Source organism: Lissotriton vulgaris, chromosome 4_1 (genome assembly GCF_964263255.1).
Source record: "Lissotriton vulgaris chromosome 4_1, aLisVul1.2, whole genome shotgun sequence".
In the NCBI taxonomy this organism is placed as follows: domain Eukaryota; kingdom Metazoa; phylum Chordata; class Amphibia; order Caudata; family Salamandridae; genus Lissotriton; species Lissotriton vulgaris.
Window position 1 is genome coordinate 1,388,469,420 of NC_141691.1, and position 20,916 is coordinate 1,388,490,335.

A 20,916-nucleotide genomic window follows, 5' to 3' on the forward strand; every position below is an offset into this window, starting at 1 on the left:
CAGACAGAGTGTGTGTGGGGTGTGTGTGTGTGGGGTGTGGGGGGGTGTGTGTGTGGGGGGTTGTGTGGGGGGTGTGTGTGTGGGTTGTGTGTGTGGGGGGTGTGGGTGTGTGTGTGTGTGGGGTGTGAGTGTGGGGTGTGTGTGTGTGTGGGGTTGTGTGTGGGGGGTTGTGTGGGGTGTGTGTGTGGGGTGGTGTGTGTGGGGTTGTGTGTGGGGTGGGGTGTGTGTGTGGGGAGTGTGAGGCCCGAACCCACCATAGGTGGTTCAGGCTCGCTCACTGCGCTTCCTCGCGTTACCGTGCCCCTGAATTTTTTTTCACAAAAAGGTGTGTCACCAACATGAAAAGTTTGAAAAGCTGTGATGTATCCCCACGTGATGGTATCAAAAGCCTGGCACAGGTCCAGCGCTATGTAGCCAGCATTAGCATACTCCACAGAGCAGCATCCATAATGTGGTGTAGCCCACTGATTTTTAAGGACGTGCTACGCGCCGGGGGCACTCAGTCACTTATCAGGCTTTCCTAAATGGCAAGAATATATCTGGGCCTTGAAGCTGTGGAGAGTGGTTGCACGTTTATGAGACGGCTCGGACAATGAGTGCGGTTTGATATGGGGGGGTGGCGATTACGGGTGCAAAAGCGGGGGTATTCCGCACATCCCAAGGACGGCACAGTAGTAATGGACCAGATCTGATATCCTCAAGTTCACATGAAGCTTCAGGAAAGATCTGGGATTTTCAGGACTTATCACTTGACCCTGTGTAAAAAACAGCTGGGCACATAGTTTACTGCAGCGGCGAGCAGGCCCTCGAGTCCTACTAAGGCACATCGGGCCGTGACTAAGAAATACATATATGGACCCAAACAAGCCCTGGGAACCTAACAAGAGGCTTGTAAGGAAATTAGATGTCCCTGTGATAAGGCCTGTTCCAAATTACCCGACAGACGAGGCCTGGCTTCTGTGAAAGTGCACACTGCATACACAGTCCCAGGAGACCTGCTGGGCTACCACCTGGGCTCCAAACTCTGCCCTCGGCAGCAGCTTCCTGAAGAGACCGTTCCCGGTTTCAACTGCCGGCATCAACCAGGGTCCCCACAGAATAGGCAGGAAACCACAGCGTCTTCTCTTAGTGCAACTCAGGCATGTCACAGTTATTCAGTTGGGTTGAGCATCAAAAAACATAAAACAAACATTGACACAGCCAGTTGGGGCTGTTTGCTTTTTGAGTCCTGAATAAAATCATCACTGTGTCATCAAGGGCTTAAGAAAACAAACTCCACTGCAGCCAGCCCATAATGTCAGCACAAATGCGAATCAGTGCCGGGCCCAATGAAGCATCTAGTCCCTGCAGCTCTGTTGCTGCAAAAGAAGCGCAGCAGAGGCAGCTCGGGTGCTTGAAAGCGCAGGGGCATAAGCAGGCACCCTTGGAAAACAGCCTCTAACATTTGACCTCGGTCTTTGAATATATAGTAAATGTAAGTGTTAGACTTGACATCATTGGCGCGAGTCTCCCTTCCATTTTTTGACAGTTTGCCTGCTCTGTTTTGATATGTTTTTGCTGGTTATATGTTTTGGGCACTGTGCCACTGCTAATCAGTGCCACGGTGCAAGTGCTCCCTATGTTAAATTAATATACTAATTGGATTCCATGATTGGGTTATTTGATTTATCTTTCAGCCTCTAGTACAGTGCACCATGTGTGCCCAGGGCTTGTAAATCAAATGCTGCTGGTAGGCTTGCAGCACTGGTTGTGCCACCCACAGAAGCCGCTTGTAAAGTGTGTCTCAGGCCTGCCATTGCAAGGCCTATGTGCAGTCTAGCACTGCCATGTTGACTTGGCCAAGTGCACCCACTTGCCAATCCCTACACCTTCCCTTTGCTTCATATTAGACACCCATATGGTAGGCCCAAGAGCAGGGTGCATTGTAAGTATAAGGTAGGACATGCTCTGATGTGTGTAGCATGTTCTAATAGTGAATTACAGCTATTTTCATTTTTCACTATTGAAGGTTACCTGCTCTCCATCAGCCGGAATAGGCAGTTAGATTATTACATTCTTATAATCCTAAATGACTCAGGGAACATGGTAGAAATTCGAATTTAGTGTGCCTGAACTCAGAATAATAAAATACATATTTTAGTGAAGTTGGTTTTAATATTCTGTGTTTGAAAATACCACTTTTAGAAGTAGGTATTTCCTTGCCTAACTATCCAGGCCTGCCTCTGCTAGGTTGTGTATTCCTTGTCTGGGTTTGTGAGTGACAGGGCTGGGGGATTCCAGGAGACAGGCTGGGGCAACCCGGTGGTGAATAGAGAGATCTGCATCTAGATGGGAGGGAGGAGTTGCACCTGGGTCCTGAATAGGGCTGGGCCTTCCCTCTACAATGCTGGCTCCACCCCCTGTGGCTTGTCTGATGCCTCTGCCCTGCACTGTGAAAGGAGAGAAGGAATCATGTCAACAAAGTGCTCCAGAGCTGTATCTTCCCTCCCCTGTGCTGGCTCCACCTCCTGTGGGGCGGCTGATGTCTCTGCCCTGCACAGTGAAAGGAAGAAGAGAGTCATGTAAACAAAATGCTCAGGAACTGGTTTGGACTAGGCAGAGGCCTCCCTGCCTTCAGAGAACAAAAGATTTTGGGGTATAAATATTGGGACCCTGATCCCAAGAAATTAGATCACTTCTGGAACAGGAAACCTGTCTGCCAAGGAGAAAAACCAAGGAAGCTGCAGGAGTTTGGACTGCCCCTCTGCCAGTGTGCTGTTTGCTGGGTTGGCCTGCAGTGGATGCTTCATTACCAAGGGAAAGGAGAAGGAACTGCTGAAGTCTCAGGGACAAAAGACTTCACCTCCAGCTCCCCCTGAATTTCCTTGCTGGGAATTCTGACTCCAGACACTTGTGTGCCGCTGGGAGGTGGAAGCGCGACACATCGAGAAGAAGCGTGTCTCCGCCGCAGCTGAAATCGTTGCATCGCCGGAGAAGCGAGCATTCGCCGCATCTCCCTGGAAGCGTGTGTTCCTCGAAGCTGCCTGCTGTCGCATCACCAGAGAAGCGTGACGCCATCAAGAGAGTCGCCATCGCATCACCTGAGAAGCGTGTCGCAGGGCCTGTCAATGTTTCAAAGTACAGATTCGTTGCAAGGCTGCCAGGGCGTCATCGCATCGCTGCATCAAATGCGCCATCTTCTCGCATCGCATCCGGATCATCACATCGCATCAAAGCGCCATCTTGCGCACCGCAACGGGCCCGCAGGCCGAGAATCTACGCATCAGCTCCGCACCGGTAAGGCTCACGCCGGGTCGCCTACTCTGCGCAAACATTGAAGAAGAACGCAACCGTTCCCCCGGATCACGGACCCAACGCATCTCCTCTTTTGTGAGCCTTTTGTTTACTTTGCGTTACGCATCCAGGTACTTTGTTGAGAACTTTGTCGCATCTATCATCAACTTGAACTAAGCAACTTTATTCATCTTTTAAGCAATCTTAAGTGTAGTATTATGGATGTTTGTCGTTTGTGTTCTTGTGTTAAGTCTATATAAAGAATACTTATTTTGATAAAAACCTGTGTTGTGTCCATCTGTAGTGTTTCCACTGTGTTACTGTGTATATTCACAAATGCTTAACACACTGCCTCTGAGATAAGCCTATCTCTCGTGCCAAGCTACCAAGGGGGTGAGCACGGGTTATTAAGGAGTGTAATCCCCTTATCCTGACTTAGAAGTAAGGGTCCTATTTGGACAAAGGTGAATACTATTGCCAACCAGAGACCCCCAGATCTAACAGTAAGGAGATAAGAATATGATTTACAGCCCTGTTTACAGAAACAGATCTCGGTGCAATGGAAAACATCCAGTGCTCGTATGAGATGCTGTTAGAGAAAGAAAAAATAGTCCCTTTCACTGTCCTAAATTGGACAAGTGTAAGGTTACAAATAATGAGGTGGTGCTCCATGGGAGCGAACAACTCACGAAACGGTGGGACGAATTGGACTGATTAACCACTTTAAAGCAAGGATTTTTAAATGACACTGAAAGAAACAAATCAAAAGCAATGTGTGGGCTGTAAGCCCACAAAGTATATTCAACATAGCTTGAAGAGACCACGCAAGCGCTGACGATCCTTGACTTAAGACACAAGAGTTTCTGAGAGGCAGCAAGAGTCTTCCAGAACTTGGGTGGTAGTGGGGAGTGGGTGGGTCAATGGGGGGCGGGGGGGGGGGGGGGGGTGCTTACTGATTGTCAACCGTACTCTCTTTTTCTTTTATTCACCTTGCGTGTTCCTAAAATGAGTATGGTCGCCACATGGCTCCTTTAGATGTGCTTAGACCTGTAACCGCTGCGAAATAATATTTTTACCCAAAATATTACACACATTGATACGCATGTTATATATGAGTAAAAATAGATATAAACCCACCCCGTGCATGCACTCCTATGGGTCATGTTTCCAAACATTGGCTGTGTAAATGGATGCCACTGCACCCAGGCATAGGGATAAAAACATAGGAAAGACTTAACCGAAAGGATGCCTTTGAATGAAAGAGTTACACATTGAAACCCCTGAACTTTAAAGTTATTGCACAATGGGTTAATATGAAAGGCTTTGTGAATGTCAGAAGAGATATACATGTCTTGCTCATCTATATGAAAGGCTTTTTGAATGTCAGAGGTGCTATACATGTCTTGCCCACTTATATGATCAGCCAAGCCACTACCTAACTGAATTCTTTTCTGCAGGCTAGAACCATTCGCGAGTTTGACACACGCCTTACCTCAGTCATGTTTGGATACCCCACAAATGACGATTACTACAGGGATGCATGCTTGTGCCACAAACTCAAGTCAGTCGAGATACCGGTGCTATTCCTCAATGCCTTGGATGATGCTTTATCGCCCGGCTATGGTAGGTACATGCCTTTGATTCTCATTTCAAGGAGGGAAGACCACACAGTGGCAGGGAGGGATGCAGACTGGTACTTTGCAGGCGAAATGACAAGAGTGGCATCTGAAAGATTTGCTTAGTTTGCCTTGGTATAGAACAATGACTTCACAATTGTATTCACAACTGTTAGCACACGCACAAATTATGTTTAGCTATCACTTCATTTTACATCTAGCAATTTGAGGGCAGTCTGAACTCCTAAACTCGCCCATAGCATGTAGATGTATTATATATATATCTCACCACAGGGAGGGGGCTGGGATGGCGAGGAGAACTGGTAAATGTTTTTTTATTTTTTTGTTTTGCAGTAGACTAAGCACATAGCCCATTCTTAAGAACTGAGGTCAGTACTGTATTAGAGACACGTGGACAGGCAATGGCCAAGCATTGCTATATGCATTGCCTTTTCATTGTTTATATTTTCTTGGCACATGAGGCAGAGCTGATGCACACTCCTGGGTGTGGGGTTTTACAATGTGATTCATTTTTAGAACTCACAAAAAAACTCTCTGTGCTTGCATGAAGGATTATTTCAAAACAGATTTTGAGAAAACTGCCGAGAAATAACCATCTGTGCTTTGCCTCTTAATCCTCTGGGAATTAGTCTGCTTTCAATTTTGTTTTGTTTTTTAATTAAAACTAAGTGCTTCGATGTAAATCTTGCACAGGTATGGATCTTTCGAACGTTTCCTGAAATACGCATAGATAGGCATGGTTCATTGTTTTTATGCACTGTTCTTTGCAAAGAGACAATTTTAGTAATGTATACTTTTAACATGCGGGAGAGGTGGGTGCAATGGAGTCGTAATAAAGAAATCTCTGGTCAGCGGAGTGTCCGACAGTGCTTAGATTTCTCTTCAGAATTGCCGCCATTCCATACTGCGGCGCTCGTATTTCCTCACAAAAGCATAATTTCGAGTAGGGCTGAAGCCTCAAGGTCTGTTCTGGGAGGTTCTGTCTCCCTGGATATGTGCAGATGCCTAAAGACAGATGCAGAATGAGCAGCAGGTATCCACCCACCCCCAGGGCCTTCATTCCCCTCGCCCCTCTCCTCGCTTTTCTGTTGGGGCTTCCTCCTGTTTCCATATCCTTGGCCTCCTTTGCTGAAGTCACCTCTTGGACCCTGCCCTTCCCTCCCTTCTTACACCTGCACATGCACCATAACAGTCACTTTATTTCTGGTACCTCCTAGGCTATGTGAGGATGATCAGGCTCTACCCATGGCGGGTCCATCTGAGCCCAAGAGAACGGGGAGGCAGTGCTTAGATGTCAGCCAACTAGCCAGGTCCCCAGGCCTCCAATGCCGTGCTGCACAAAACCTGCCACATCCAGGGGCGTAATGCAGGTCCCTTTAGTCCCTGCGGTGCAGGGGGGCCCGCAAACCTTCAGAGGGCCCCCGGTACTTCAGGGGCCACTTTCAGGCCGAGGCTAGTGAATAGTTATGCCACTGGATAAATGCTTGCCAGGGCCGAGGATGAACTTGAGATTCTCCTGGGACGAAACCAGGGAACGTGTACTGGTTTGTGTACTCCGGACCGCCGCCCTGCCACCGCTGGGTTGCAGCCAATATCTTAATTAGGCGAATGTTTCACCTTATTATGGGGAAAGTCTCCCTCTGATGCTTGAAAGGGGAAAAACTGCCGGCGAAATCAGGCAGGCATAGTGATAATGTAGTTTTTTTCTGCACATCTACCATCAAATAATTGTTCAGTTTATTAGAGAAAAAAATATCAGAAGAGAAAGAATACAAGTAAATCTTTAAAAATTAACAAACCTACAAAAGTCTCAAAATGGGTATTGAAAAGTGGGTTTGTGATTCATATGCTTCAGCAAAACGCGCAATATACATACAATATCCAGAGCTCATGCTATTTAGCTTTCTATTTTTTTCTGATAATACTTCTGTCGTTTCTCCTTGACGTCCTTAGACTGCCACCTGTTGGGTATCCTCGGTGCTCAAAAAGAGGATTAAAGTCGAGATCACTGGGCTCACACAGCTCTGGGCGCAGACACATCCATCCCACACGACCTTCATGACACAGCTGCCTCACTTTTCCCTACCCCACCCCAACAAATAATCTGTCGCTCCAAATATATCTTCGTCTACAATGGATAGAATAACTTGAACAGGTTGTTTTTATTAGATTAATTAATTGCATTTTACTTTGTGCAGTTGTAACACATTTTAAAATAGGAAGGGACACAATATTCACTCTTGTATTGCTTTCACCGCTCTGCCAAAACAGTTACTGATTGTGAGAAGTTGGCCTGGTACATGATGTTCACTATTCTAGTGAGCACCTTGCACCAGTCCAAACAACCCATATGGTGATGGTTGTAAATTCAACCTTATAGACCAGCTATCCTAGTGGTAGCATGGACAAAGCAGTCTTAGGCTAAACTCAAGAGGGCATGTGAAGCCAGCTGTTTTACCATATTTAACCCCTTTAATACCAAATGAAAGGACACCACACAGGATATATATAAAATATATATGTATTTATTTCTAAACAACCCCTCTGAACTCTTTATGAGGTCAGATGCACGAGCACATAACAAGATACTTAATTATCATACAATAAGTTGCACAAAATACAGTAGGGCCCTAGGGGCACGCTAAACCATATACTAAAATATGGGTATAAGAACCACGTCACAAACAAGTGATAGGCCTAGGGAATCGCTGGGGCTACACTGCACTACCAAAGGATAGGAAGTAGGAGGCCCACGGGAGGCGTGTGCAGAGTCTTTACTCACACGCAAGTTACCATAGAGTTAGAATGGGAACGAAAGAATTAGAAACTAGTTCTTTTAGGGCACGTCTGACTGGACTCGATGAAAGCTACTTGAAACCTAGACACTGGGATAGTCAATACCCACAGGAGCACCGGAGTACTCGCGTTACCTCACCCACAGGAAGCGGGTGCATAGGTGTCAAAGTGTGTCGGGTTTCGTTGCTGAATCCCATGAAGCCTTGAAGAAAGATGCTGCAGGCGACCAGGAGAGAAGTGTCTGGTTGGATCCAAGGGCGGATCAAGGATGAAGAGTACCTGAAAGCAGAGGGGACAGAGTCTGGGTCACTAGCTAGTGACCAGGAAGGAACCAGGTGATGTCGCGTAGCATTCAGGTGATGTCGTGAAGCTTGTCTCTGCAGCCACGTGGACCAGGAGGCGTCGACGACAACCAGCAGTCAGGCACGGACTGTCCCACGAAGGCTCTCGCTGTCGGCAGTGTCGGCTTCCGGATTGGAGTCAACAAGCCTTGGCAAAGGCAACCCACGCAAGAATCGAAGTTGGCTTCTTAATCAGACCAGCAAAGTCTGATGGGCTTCTTCTTTTCAGGGAAGCAAGGGCCAGTCTGGAGCAACGAGACCAGCTGTGTAGATTCAATGTTTCATTGTCAAGATGGCCACTAGCCAACGGGCAAGTGACCAGACAGACGCGTCGAGAAGGAAAATGCAGAAGCGCCCCACGCAAAACTTCTGGAGTGTGGAGGGCTGATCTTCCGTGCAATGTTGCTTGGGGCTGGGGCTTCTCAATCCCCAATGCACAGCTTCAAGGATGCCTCAGAAGCTGCACGGAAAGCAATTCGCTGGCTTTCCAAGATGGCCGGTCCCACGTCTCGCGTCGCCTCCACGGGTCTCAACTTTGCTGGGACTATGGATCGGGCTGAAGGAAGTCTGGAAGTCCGAGTCTTGTCAGGCTCTGTGCTTGGGCTCCGGCGGGAGCGTCGACAAAGCAAACCGTTGAGCGCTTGGTGGTGCCTGCTTGAGCAGGGTGGTCACTCCTTGACCACAAGGGAGATTCTTCAGTTTTCTATCTTCAGGTAGAACGTCGAAGGTCCAGAGTTTCGTTTTAAGTTTCAGTCAGGATAAATCTAAAGTCTTGGGACTCCGCTCCTACCTATATACCAAATCTAGGGGCTGGTTTACCTGCTAGGTCCCTCCTATGGGATGGGACCAGGGAAGGGGGTGGTTACACCTCTTTCCCTTTGTCCAGTTTCACGCCAGAGCTGGGGCTGGAGTGCCCCAGCACCGGTTTGAACTGAGCTATGCATGGGACACCTTCTGTGCCCCAGGCAGTGTCTCATTTCTTTCAGCCCTCCCTGTCCCAATACACTATAGCCTGTCTGGGGTGGTGCTAGCACCTCCCAAGACAGGAAACCTATTGTCCAAGCCTCCCTCGCCGGAAGGACTCCCAGCAGCAGGAGGTTAGACTCGTGTATATGGCAGCAGCATCCATTTTGTGATGCTGAGGCTCTGGTTAACTTTAACCGGGATTAGTAGGAACAACATGTCTTCTCCCTCTAGAAGGGTGGAATGCTACCCCCGTCACCAGAACTGGCAAGGGGGTAGTATTCCAAAGCGTATGACACCTTACACAACATGTTTTGATAAAGCCAAACCAGAGTTAGCATTTAACCGCGGGGTTCATAATGCACTTAAGAGTATATGGTATGGCTATATCCAAGAACAGCTATAAAGACATGGTTCCTAAAGCTGCAGACAGGCTCAGCTCATGCTAGAGCACCATCTCACATAAAGCCAAGCACTCTGCCTCCAGGATTGTTAAGGCCTGCCATAGGAGTGACTTATAGTTATATATGTGTCTAGATATAAGGTTAGATATAGGAATACTATATCTAAGCAAGGGGTGATTACACAACCTTGCCCCAGCCGAGTGATCAGCCAGTTGTGTCAATGGGAGTGGCCAGCCAAGGGTGGCATAATACATGCTGCAGCCCCTGGTAGGCCTTGGATGCACCTATGCCCTGAGTACCTATAGTACACTATACAAGGACTCGTAAGTTGACCCAATATCCAATTGGAGATGTACCTAAAGTACATGGAGTCCATTTTACAGAGAGAGCAGATAGCCTGGGGCCCTGATTAGCAGGATCTCAGTCCAACTAAGTCGAAAACCAGGCAAACACTAGGCAAAAAATCTGGGGTAACCATAGTCAGGTATCCACCTTCCTACACAGATGAGAACCCCAAGGATCTATAAAGTCTTCTGATGCATAGCACATTATAGTTTAATGGGAAAACAAGCTACTCTTGTCTGGAAAGGGGGTCATACACAGAATGTATGGTATGCATAGACATGGCACTCATACCCTATCTTGCTCCCAGAGTGTAGGTTATAAACTTGTCCTAGTTTCTGAATCTGCTGTCGCCACTACTGGGTAGTTAGGTCAGCGTTTCCATGAGAAATACCTTTCTTGTTTTGCTAATTAGTTTGGTATTGTTTGTCACGGTTTGACGCAGCGTCTTGAAACTTTCAAAAAAAGTGCTCCTTTTTGCCCAGTTTGTGGATAGAAAGTTTCAGGGTGGTACGTAAAGCGGGAACCAAGAAAAAGGTGGGGTCTCAAAATGCAAAATCCTCATCAATTTTTCAAAGACTTTTTTAAGAAGCACTACCACCAAAACTTCAGAAAAAAATTACAGCAAATTTGGCAGTAAGCTAGATTTTGGTCCAGAAAGTGTGCTTTTTCTGATTTGGGGTAAATCAGTTCAGTAGTTCTTGAGATATTAAGGAAGAAAAATATTTGTATATTTTGTGAGTGTCCCTCGAACCCCCCAAAAAAAAGCATTGTGTTTGGCCCAAGGTTTTTAGGTCTTGCTGTGCCAGCGCATGCGCTACTCTGCGAGACATTTAGTATCGGGGTTTTCGAAGTGCTTTCCAGGCTTTTGGTGGCGTAGCGCTTGCGTTCACGCGAGCAGCCGCTATCTGCCTCCCATCCAGCGTGATCACTTTCACTTTTTCGTGCTGCTTTTTTTTTTTTACATTACTACAAGTGTGTTTTTTTTTTTTACATTACTACAAGCGTCGCGCGGGCAATGCTTGTTACATTAGTTGCTTTCTCTTTAAACAGCCATGTGCTTTTCTTTACTTTTGCACAGCCCGGCACTCCACTCATGCACATGCTATGCCCTGGTGAGCACAGCTCACTATGCCTTATCAGCAAAGCATATTGCACTCACGTGTGCCAGCTTCGGTTATGGCAGCCGCTTCTTTTTGTATTTCCAGCGTGCCTTGCACGCTTTCACTTTAATAACGGCTGCCCCATATAGCACTCGCGGGACACTGGCTTCGACAATGGCGGGGGCTTCTTGTTACTTATTTCTCTAATTCCTTATATAACTCCCTGGCTAGAGATCCCAGCCCTGCTCCGATCTGGATCACTTCGCCTCCTGCAGTAATGTCTCGATCCGTTCCTGTGCGCGCGCTTGGAAATCTGAGCAGCCCACAGCGCGCTGGCAGGCAACGCCGAAAAGTAAACAGATGCACATATTAGTCAAACCTGCAATCCAAGAGTATGACGTCTATACTCACTCGTTTTTTCACTTTGCAAAACTCCCTAACGCGCTGTGCGCCATCTCCCTCCATCTATCTTCTTTGTCCCATCTCTGTGCCTTTAATATTTGTTCTTATGCCACTATTTCCCCCATAGATCTCTGTGACAGGACTCTTGCATCTCTGTTACTTCTCCATTTACGAGTCAGCCTCCCACCCCTTTTGAGTCATCGTTAACTCGTTCAGTCCTCAATGCCTTGGCCCCAAGCTCCTGTCTCCTCGGCCACCTTGCTCCCTTCCCACGTGACCACACTCTTGCGGCTGTAGTTTGTGTTTAGGATCGATGCTGGTGTGCACTCGAGTGTATGTTTGGAAACAAACAGAAATCAGACGCCGCGGAATGATCAGCATGCGCCAGCCCCTGCCCAAGGTCTGAAAGGCCAGTTGCAGAACCAGATTGTCGGTTTCTTCAAGCAACCTTATTTCACTTATTGTTATTTTATTGTACGCACCATTCCCCAAATCCCCAATCTATTATTAACGGTCATAGCCGGCTCCGCACGGCTAAACACTTATGCGGTCCCAAAGGCGAGACCTATTGGCTATACCAATGCTTGTTTTTTTTTTGCTTAGGCCAATTCACTCCCATACGAGACAGGCTCCTGTGGGAGCAAACGGTTTGATTGGCTGCCTATAACTCACCCCTCTACCATGCACAGCTCATATCCTTTCATATTACATCACGTATGCCACTTTAAATCATAGCATTTATAGCAACACTCTTAACATCTCAAATTACATCATTTATGAAAACAGTTTGCATGGTAAAGGGGAAAGTTATAGTTAGTGTAGTCAGGCTAGCGGTTTTGTGTACGGAGGTGAGCGAGTTAATAGTAATGTTACTGCTGGGTTTAAATTGCAACTTTGTCAGAATTGTAAAGTCCTAACTACAGCTTTAGAATGTTTTAAGTTTGTGTAGTTTAACTTGGTCTTGTATAGAAATTAAAAATTAAGTTTTCCTAACTATGAGCTTTAACCTTTGTTTTTTTCATTGAATTTGTATGTTTTTCTAAATTAGTGATATGTTGGTCCGTGTTATACCACTAAAACTTTTCAGTATAGCGCAGTTCATGCTGATGACAAAACAGTATATGATTGGCTTGTGACTGCCGTTCCAAAAGTAAAAGGCAGCCATATTTTTTAGACCACACTTTGGCTGTTTTATGGCTTTTATGCGTAAAACAGTTCATAGTTCCTTTACTGTTTTATACGTGTATAAGAAGGGGTGAGTCAGTTTATATAAATATGCAAATGTAAGTAAAAGTTTTTTAATTACTTCATATATTGTAAATAAAGTTTGTGGAGTACTATGGTGCTACCATATTGTTTATACCGCACCTGGGGCCTCATTTCAATGTCGGTCGGAAAACATTCTGCCCAGCTCCTTGTTGGAATCCTTTCCGACCGGCTTATTACAATGGTTCTGAACAACGTTCGGTCGGACTCCCATTGACTTCTATGGGAGCCTGTGTTCCGATCGACAACACAGGCTCCCATTGAAGAAATAGGTGGTTGTGGAAAATCTTGCACTCTGAGGCAGGCACCCCATGGTGCCTGCCACACTGTGCTTGGCTTCAAAGAGTGGTCCCATGGGACCCCCACAGCCCCCAACCGGAGGCCTCTGGGTGAATGGGGCCTGCTATGGGCCCCCAAAGTCAGTGTCCAACAGCCGTACTGTGTCGGATAAACCAAATTCTGAAAGGCTGTCCAAGTCTGACATCGTAATACGTCAGTCGGAAATGCAGTCTGTAGACCTGTACGATTCGGCTCCGACCGAATTGGAGTCTATGAATGCCGGTCGGGACCGGGTCGGGGAAACCATATGGTTGCCTACTATCGTAATTGGCCGATCGGAAGTGTTTCCGAGTTGGTCGGAAACATGGATTCCAATTGGGAAAATCCAAATGCAGTTCGGAGCCTTTTCGACCGACATCGTAAAAAGGCCCTTAGCATGCGTTGTGGGTTTTATTGGTAAATATAGTGTATAGTGTTTGTTTAAATTTTAACATAATTATTTATTTATTTTTTAAGTACACTGTGCTACACTGTATTTTCCCTTAACCCATTCCACGCTGCGCAAATTTTCACGCTGTGCCGGGGTTTTATTGAGTTGGCAGGATTCGGGCAGCCCACGGCCGTCGTCAGCACACGCCCACTGTGACGTCGGACGGCCGGGGGCCGTCCGAAGCACACAAGGAGTTAAATATAAAGTAGAAATGTTGTTTTTTATTTTTTTACACATTTCATTTTTAAATACATTTGTAAGTAGTGCTGTGTTTCTAAGTAGTACCTTTATTTATTTTAGAAAATTAAATATCTGAAAAATGTACACTGTAGTACACAATATTTGTGAATATGTAGTGTAGTACTGTGTATTCGTAATTTTTTATATATTGTAAAAAAACAAAACATTTTAAGTACTTAAGGGGTGCCACAGTAATCTGTACATTAAAAAAAAAAGACATATACATAATTTTCACTACCTATTACCACTTTAATATAGTGGTAAAAGGTAGGGAGAAATATAAAACTAATACTTACCTACATCTGTGGCCCTAACCTATAACACAGACAAACTATGTTACAAACAACAAGGTTGCCTTTTACTTTTGTTAAGGCAACCATTGACCAATCATATACTGCCTTGTCATCAGCAGGTACCACAGTATGCCACAAAATTACTGCAATATAACATGGCCCAATAGATCACTAGTTTTTAGTGCCTTATAACACCCAAAAAAAAATCCTTTCCAGATCCTCATTGATATCCCTGCCAAAATTCATTGAAATCTGTCTAGCCATTTTGACGTCATGTCGGTCTAAAAAGTCTATGGCAAATGCATTGGTGGGAAAATGAATTTTGGACCCTCCTTTATGAATCTCCCCAAAACGTTGCATCATGCGTCAATGTGGAAAATAGCAATAGGTCTGACACGTTCTGTGGACATCCGTCAAACAATGGCAAAGCTATTAGCGAACTAACATCTGAGAAATGTATATATTAGGGAGTCCTAATTTAACTACAGAGGGGCTACCAACACTCTGTAATATATATATATATATATATATATACATACATACATACATACATATATATATATATATATATATATATATATATATATATATATATATATATATATATATATGTTGGCTCCAAGGTATTGGAAGGACCAGTGCCCCCACTGCATCCGGGAGGAGAGGAGGCAGTGTTGGGGTCACACAACTCTACCCTGGGCGAGAAGCATTGTCTACTTGCCCCCGCCAAAAGTATACCTGGATGTGATGGTCATACGGTCTGGGGACCCAGGGAGGCTTCAGCTTTCTGCGCGCAACTCAGGACATTGGTTTTATCGCATAACGACGTACTGCAGCCCGCATAACCATTTGGTTACCCTCGCATCACTTACCCGGTCAAAACCACTGCATTCTGGGACTGGCAGTCGAGGTTTGCAAGCAATATATATATATATATATATATATTGTAGGTTGTGGTAAAAAACATATTTTACAGGGAACCATGAAATAAGGAAAATATTAAACAGTTCCTTGCAAAATATGAATTTCCTAATCATAATAACAGGCACCAAACTTCTCTGCAGAGCTTTGTCAGTGTCAAATTGTCAAATGTTGTGTGAGAGGTGGTGTAAGAAATTGAATTATTACTTGAGGTGAGCGACTGGAGAAGTGTGGCTCAATGGTTAGAGGCGGCAGACCCGGAAGCTGAGATCGGCCCGGGACCAGGGTTCGATTCCCAACACGGCAGGGTCTTGGGTCAAAATGTCCGCGGGCCGGATAATTCTCGCCTCGGCGCCTACTCTAACCTTGGGTCCCACTCTGCAACTCTGGGCAATAGCTTGCTTAATCTTCACAACAGCCCCTTCAATGCCGGGGGTGCCTGGTCTCACCTTGGGGGTGTCCAGAAGGGACCATCTCACAGGGAAAGCCAGGTCGGGTTCCCCAGCGGTATACAGCGCCGGGACGCCCGCAGTGTGGGCAGCTGTGCGCTTTACAAGTATACAACATTTACATTTACATTTACTGCCTACTTAAAGGAATAATCACAACCCTTGCCAGGATGAGCTCTCAAAGTCACTAACTTAACCCAGCTCTGCCCCTGGTAGCTATGGCACAGAGCACACAGACCTAACTAAGGGCAATGTGCAAAGTATTTGTGCAGTACCAAAACAGTAGTAAAGTCAAAATGTAAAACAATACACATTCCCTAACCAAATTAGAAAAATGAAGTAAAATGTAATATACAGAATACCGCAAAATGACAAAAATCTAATAAAGGAAATCGGAGATGTGAAAAGGCTTCTAGCAACTTATCTCCCTGTAGCAACATAGGAGTTCAGCCAACTGACCCCCGGAGTCCATTTCTTTGTCCTAGGTACAAGAGGGAGGAGGTTAAATCCTTCAGGGCTTCTCTTAGGTCACAGACAGCGGGTCCAGGTATTTTCTACTCTCCCAGAGGTCCAGAAAGTTTTCTGAAGAGGGTGCCTGGGGATGACACATTTGTAAATCAACAATCATGCTAGCACAGGGAGACCAACAGGTCAATCTCATGTCAAAGAGGGAATAAGAGGAAACACATGGTATACCCCCTCTTTTTCTGTTTTTAATCATATCAGGAACACCACTCATAAAAGGATACCTAGGTGACCCGAGTTATTTTTATCCTAAGACTCCCAACAGAAAGATATCCAAAGTGCTCCCTGGAATATGGTCGAGCCCATCCTGTGTTTAGGGACCAAGATGAGATCCAATGATGAAGCATGACACCAATAGGGTGTGTGAGGTTCTTACAAATAATGGAGAAATCATGTTGACTTGTTAGGATCAAGCATTATACTGTGTGTAATAGGATATCTTTTGGTGCAGTAAGATGCCCCATTTATGTCTGGCACCAGCAAGTGGGTGTGGGTGCCTCCTGACCTGACCCTAAGCAACGCTGTAAAAGTTCTCAGGCCCTGAGATACTTACTTTTGTAGTAGTTCCCGTTTGCCTGAATGCAAATAGGCCCAAAATGCAATATATCTGGGCAAATCAAAGGTGATGAAGGTCTTCGACCACAAAAAACTTGGACTGTCAAGGCTAGGAGCGTGTGAGGGGTGTAATGTGTTAATCCTAGGGTGTCCAACATCTAATACTAAAATCCAGTTTGAAGCAGGTACTGTAGAAACAAAAAACCCTAAGACAGAAGTCTCGCAGGACACGAGCAGGGTACTTCAGCAACGAGACAGGAGAACCATAAGAATTCATTTGGCAACCTGTTCTCTCCATTTCAAGTGCGCCTCAAATATTACACATGGTTCAACTGACCTGATAAACAGGATTTGACTCTATGCTGTTAAAAGGAGGCCCACAGCCACCACCCTGCATAGTCAGTTGAGTTTACTGGAGTCATCCCTGCTCATGCAGGTCAGCCTCATCTTTGCTCATGGGAAGCATTTCATACCTATTCAAGGCAGATCACAGGCTGAGAGTTGGAAGAGGTGTATGCTAATTAGCCTGCTGACACTTTTAGTATTTTAATCTGTACTCTGGTTTACCACAGAGGACTGCTAGGCCTGCCACAGTGAAAATAGCGTTTAAAGCCTTGTCACTGTAGGGACATAGTAAAATTAATTTTCTACATGTCCCACTTTCAAGTATCATGCACCCTGTCTTTTGAACTAAAAGACTTATATGGGGTCGACTTACTAATACTTTAAAGGAAGGCTTTCTACTGTCAAAAATGGTTTTTAGAACAGGTCTTACTACATGCTTTACACTGCAGCAGTCAGGCTCAAAAGGATAGACGTGAAGACATGTGTCCTTCCACTGCCATGGATGACCCAGTAGGTGCTGCAGCCTCTAGCAACATTTAACTTCCAGGCCCTGGCTAAACTTTCTGCACCATATACATGGGATTTATGTGTAAGTTAAATGTGCACATTAGGAATAATCCAGTTCAACCATGTTTAAAGGGGGAGCACATGCACTCTGGTTCTGGGTAGCAGGTCTAGAGTGCACAGAGTTCCAGAGTAAGAAAATAATGTAGGGTCCAGCAAAAGTTGAAAAATCTGAGATAACCATGCAGAAAAGGTGGATTTCCTACTGGCGACATCTCCTGCCTCATTCAGTTATTCTTCCTGGCTCTCCCCAGGAGCAATGCCCCAAGGCTGTGCTGCCTGATTCTTAAGAGAACATGCCCATTCCTGTTCTGGACAAGGGTGGTTCTCCGGAGCCAGGAGATTGTAGTCAATAATGGCTTCAAGGTGTGTAGGAACCAAGGGGTTAGTGTAGACGACTCAGATTTTACTGACTGCCAAATCCTTATTTTCATCTCCAGTACCCTGCTTTACCTTACTGTTTTAGAAAGGGGATGGCTAATACCTGTAAGTCACAGTGCTTTTAGTTTATTTAGAATCCACTGGGTGGCTTGCCCCTTACGTTTCTTTTTTGTTGTCCTAGCGGTGTCTTTTTGTTCCCTTCCTTGCTTAGTATGTTGGGTTCCAGGTTCATAATTGAGCTCTTGCTCCTCTTTTTTCTGGTTCTGCCATTTTCGGTATCCCATTGACCAGTCCCAGACTTCAAAATCTGTGAGTGATTTGTGCTGCCTCCACTCTCCGTCGAACCAGGATTTGTTTTTTCACCTAAAGCTGTGGATCATTTCAGGAACACCTGTTTATGGCTTCTTGCTGTCAGAGAGAAGTAAAAGAACGATTTCTGCTCCCTATACTCAACACCTGAACCTAATATATTATTAATCATTATTGCCCTGTAAATATTGATCCAGTATTTAGGGACTTAAAAATTTCTATCATCTGGACCCAATTTAATACTTAACCATCCCCTTCACGCTAGGTGAGTATAAACCTATCTTACCAATTTGTTCATACTATTTATTCTCTTTCTAGGCGATTAATCTTTATTTAGTTAGTTAGGGATTGACAAATAATATCAGAATTTCTAAGAGTATCACCATAGAATAATCATTTCATATAACTAAATCAATGACATTAATAATGACAAACTCTTTTTGAGGGTCTAAAATGCTTTATCTAAATAAATGTGATTGCTCATCAAGTACAATACAGCTCGAATCATAGGTCATCAAACAAGAAAAACATTAACAAAATCCACATCAATTGTACATCTCAAATGTCAGCGCAATGAGAGAGTGGATAGTCTTAGAGACAAAGGATAGACATTTGCAAAACAGATATATGCAAACTCAGAATATCATACTAACCAATATCGCAAGGTTTCTAGAAATCTGAAAAGCTACCCTCTGGCCCTGAGAGTAAGCTAGCCATCTCAAGAAGAGTTGAGGAGCAAAGTCAAAGAGTCAGGTTCAGCAGAACAACAACTAGCCCATAGAATTAGGAAACAGCAACACAGCTCTCTCTTCTTGCAAAGTAAGGAAAATGCGCCTAGCCCCCACCCTGTTACTACTAATAGTTCTACCCTATATTCACTAAAGGTCCAACCCTCACTGTATCATCTCTCATGGAATTATTCAATTTTATTGGTCCAAAGCAAGTGGTGTAGAGTCACACAAATCTCGACGTGCCTAACTTTTCAAATGTCCTATTGTTTTAACTTTGCACATTGTAATCAGCTTCCAACAGAGGAAATTCTAATATCAAGCTTCCATGGTTTGTACGTTTCTCCTTCTCACTTAAGTATCAACTTGTAGTACAAATGTCCTCATGTTTCGGTCAACCAGGAAGTTCCATTCATTTTTTTTTTTCCTCTGCGCAACTGTGGCCATCACCAGGAACTTGCGAAGGACAGATCACAGTTTCTCTCCCTTCTACATCTCTAATATGACATGTTAATTCTAAAAAAGACTCTCAGGCCTTTTCTGTAGAGCAGTAAAATACACTTCTAGGAAAAACAAATACAACTGTAATTTATCATTTTATAAAACTCCACTATTAAATGCTCTTTGCATGCTTTCGCTTGCTTTTTCTTTTCTTACACACTGCTTATTATTTTCTAACTATAATGAAAATAAACTCTCGACTTTTGACTATTATTTTCTGCATTAATCTTGTGGATTTACGGCCTACTCAACATTCCCAGCTCGCGCTTGCTCAGTTTTCATCTTTCCCCCTTTTAGTCTTGTACTGTTAGTTTTCATGCCATTTGGTTAACACCTTGGCTGCTAAGGGGTTTTCCCCTCCTGCGTTGGGTATTCAGGATCCCCATTGTTCATGACAAGGTCAACTTGTCATAAGCACAGCGCAGGTAAAACCCATGACGAGTTGACCTTGTCATGAGCACTAAAGGGGTTAATAATTCACACAATGAGGAGTTCAATCCGAGCAGGTTTCATTTCGCGAAAACCCTGCTCCATCAATATATTCCACCTCTATTTAGGATTATTCAGTGAGAATTCTCTAGCCTCACAGTTGGTCAAATCTTAAATTCCAGGCCGTGACATAGTGTCTTTGTTTCTGTAATGAAAGTTTTACGATCCATGTCCGTTCTTTGAGAGTATTAAATGTTTTGCTGGCTTAAAACATTCCAAAAAAGACATTTTATAAACACAACAGATTTAAATGCTGGTTCCTAATTGCTGTTATATTCCTATGAGCAGGTATTTATTCTCACACTTGTGTTCAGTGCGGAATGTTCTGATTCAAAATGTAATACTGTTTGTCCTTTACCAACAATCTGCTATTCAATGGTTATTTGTTGTGATGATTGAATTGCTCCCTCTCTCTCGCTACCACACGCGTATACTTTATTTTCTCTCTTTTTAATTTTTTATTGTTTTACTTTCTCTTCCCTTTTTTATTCTTTAATTATTTGCATTACATTGTCATTATTTTGATTTATCTTAAAACATAAAATCGAAATACATCCCGTATGTTGCTGTTGATCCCTCTGAACGATTGTTTACCCTATATGTACAATACTTCGGACATTTGCCAACGCACATTTTATTGATTCTTGTATGTAAAAGTGGATCGCATATCTGTTTAATAAAAAAAATATATAAAATATAAATACAACAGATTGTTCATGTGCTACAGATAACCTGGGTCTTTTATTACTGTACCAAGTCAATAAGGTCAGCACTCTTGCACAAGCAGTTGTCTGAGTTATTTGTCATGATAACACCTTGTAAAAGAAAGAATGTATTTATCACTTGCATGCACCATTTTACTGATCATGCATAAGTGCAAAGAATCCATGCAGGGTGTGTTAAGGACATATCACAACAAAACACAAGACAAGGTGACTAGAGCACACTATTTTTCTTTGAGAATACTGGGTCAGACTAATACTAATTCTGCCCCAAAGCTGCCTTTTATTCTTTCTCACTGACATGAAAGTTACCAGTGATGATAGCGTGAGCAAACTGGTGAGTACCAATGAGCAGCTCCCTTGGTGATGCTTACGTGATGTACTTTATGACCTTTCACACCCTTTTTTGACAGTTTCCAGTTCTCTTTGGAGTTCCGACAAACATTTATGAATTTGAGCACTGTGAATGAGATATGACTGGCATTTGGTGAGCCAGCTTTTGGCAGAATTAGTATTAGTCTGACCCAGTAATCTCAAAGAAAAATAGTGTGCTCTAGTCACCAGGTCTTGTATTTTGTTGTTTCATGAGTGGAGTGCG

At 44.3% G+C, this 20,916-nt stretch overlaps 1 protein-coding gene across 2 annotated transcripts in view; it reads left to right on the top strand.

Annotated features, from left to right (window-relative positions):
- ABHD3 (abhydrolase domain containing 3, phospholipase) overlaps nt 1-20,916 on the top strand; it is a 379,776-nt gene that overhangs the window by 335,878 nt on the left and 22,982 nt on the right. For both annotated transcript variants that reach the window (XM_086965630.1, XM_086965631.1), the window contains one exon: nt 4,731-4,896. In XM_086965630.1, the coding sequence (XP_086821756.1) occupies nt 4,731-4,896 (166 nt within the window). The remainder of the gene's footprint in view (nt 1-4,730; nt 4,897-20,916) is intronic.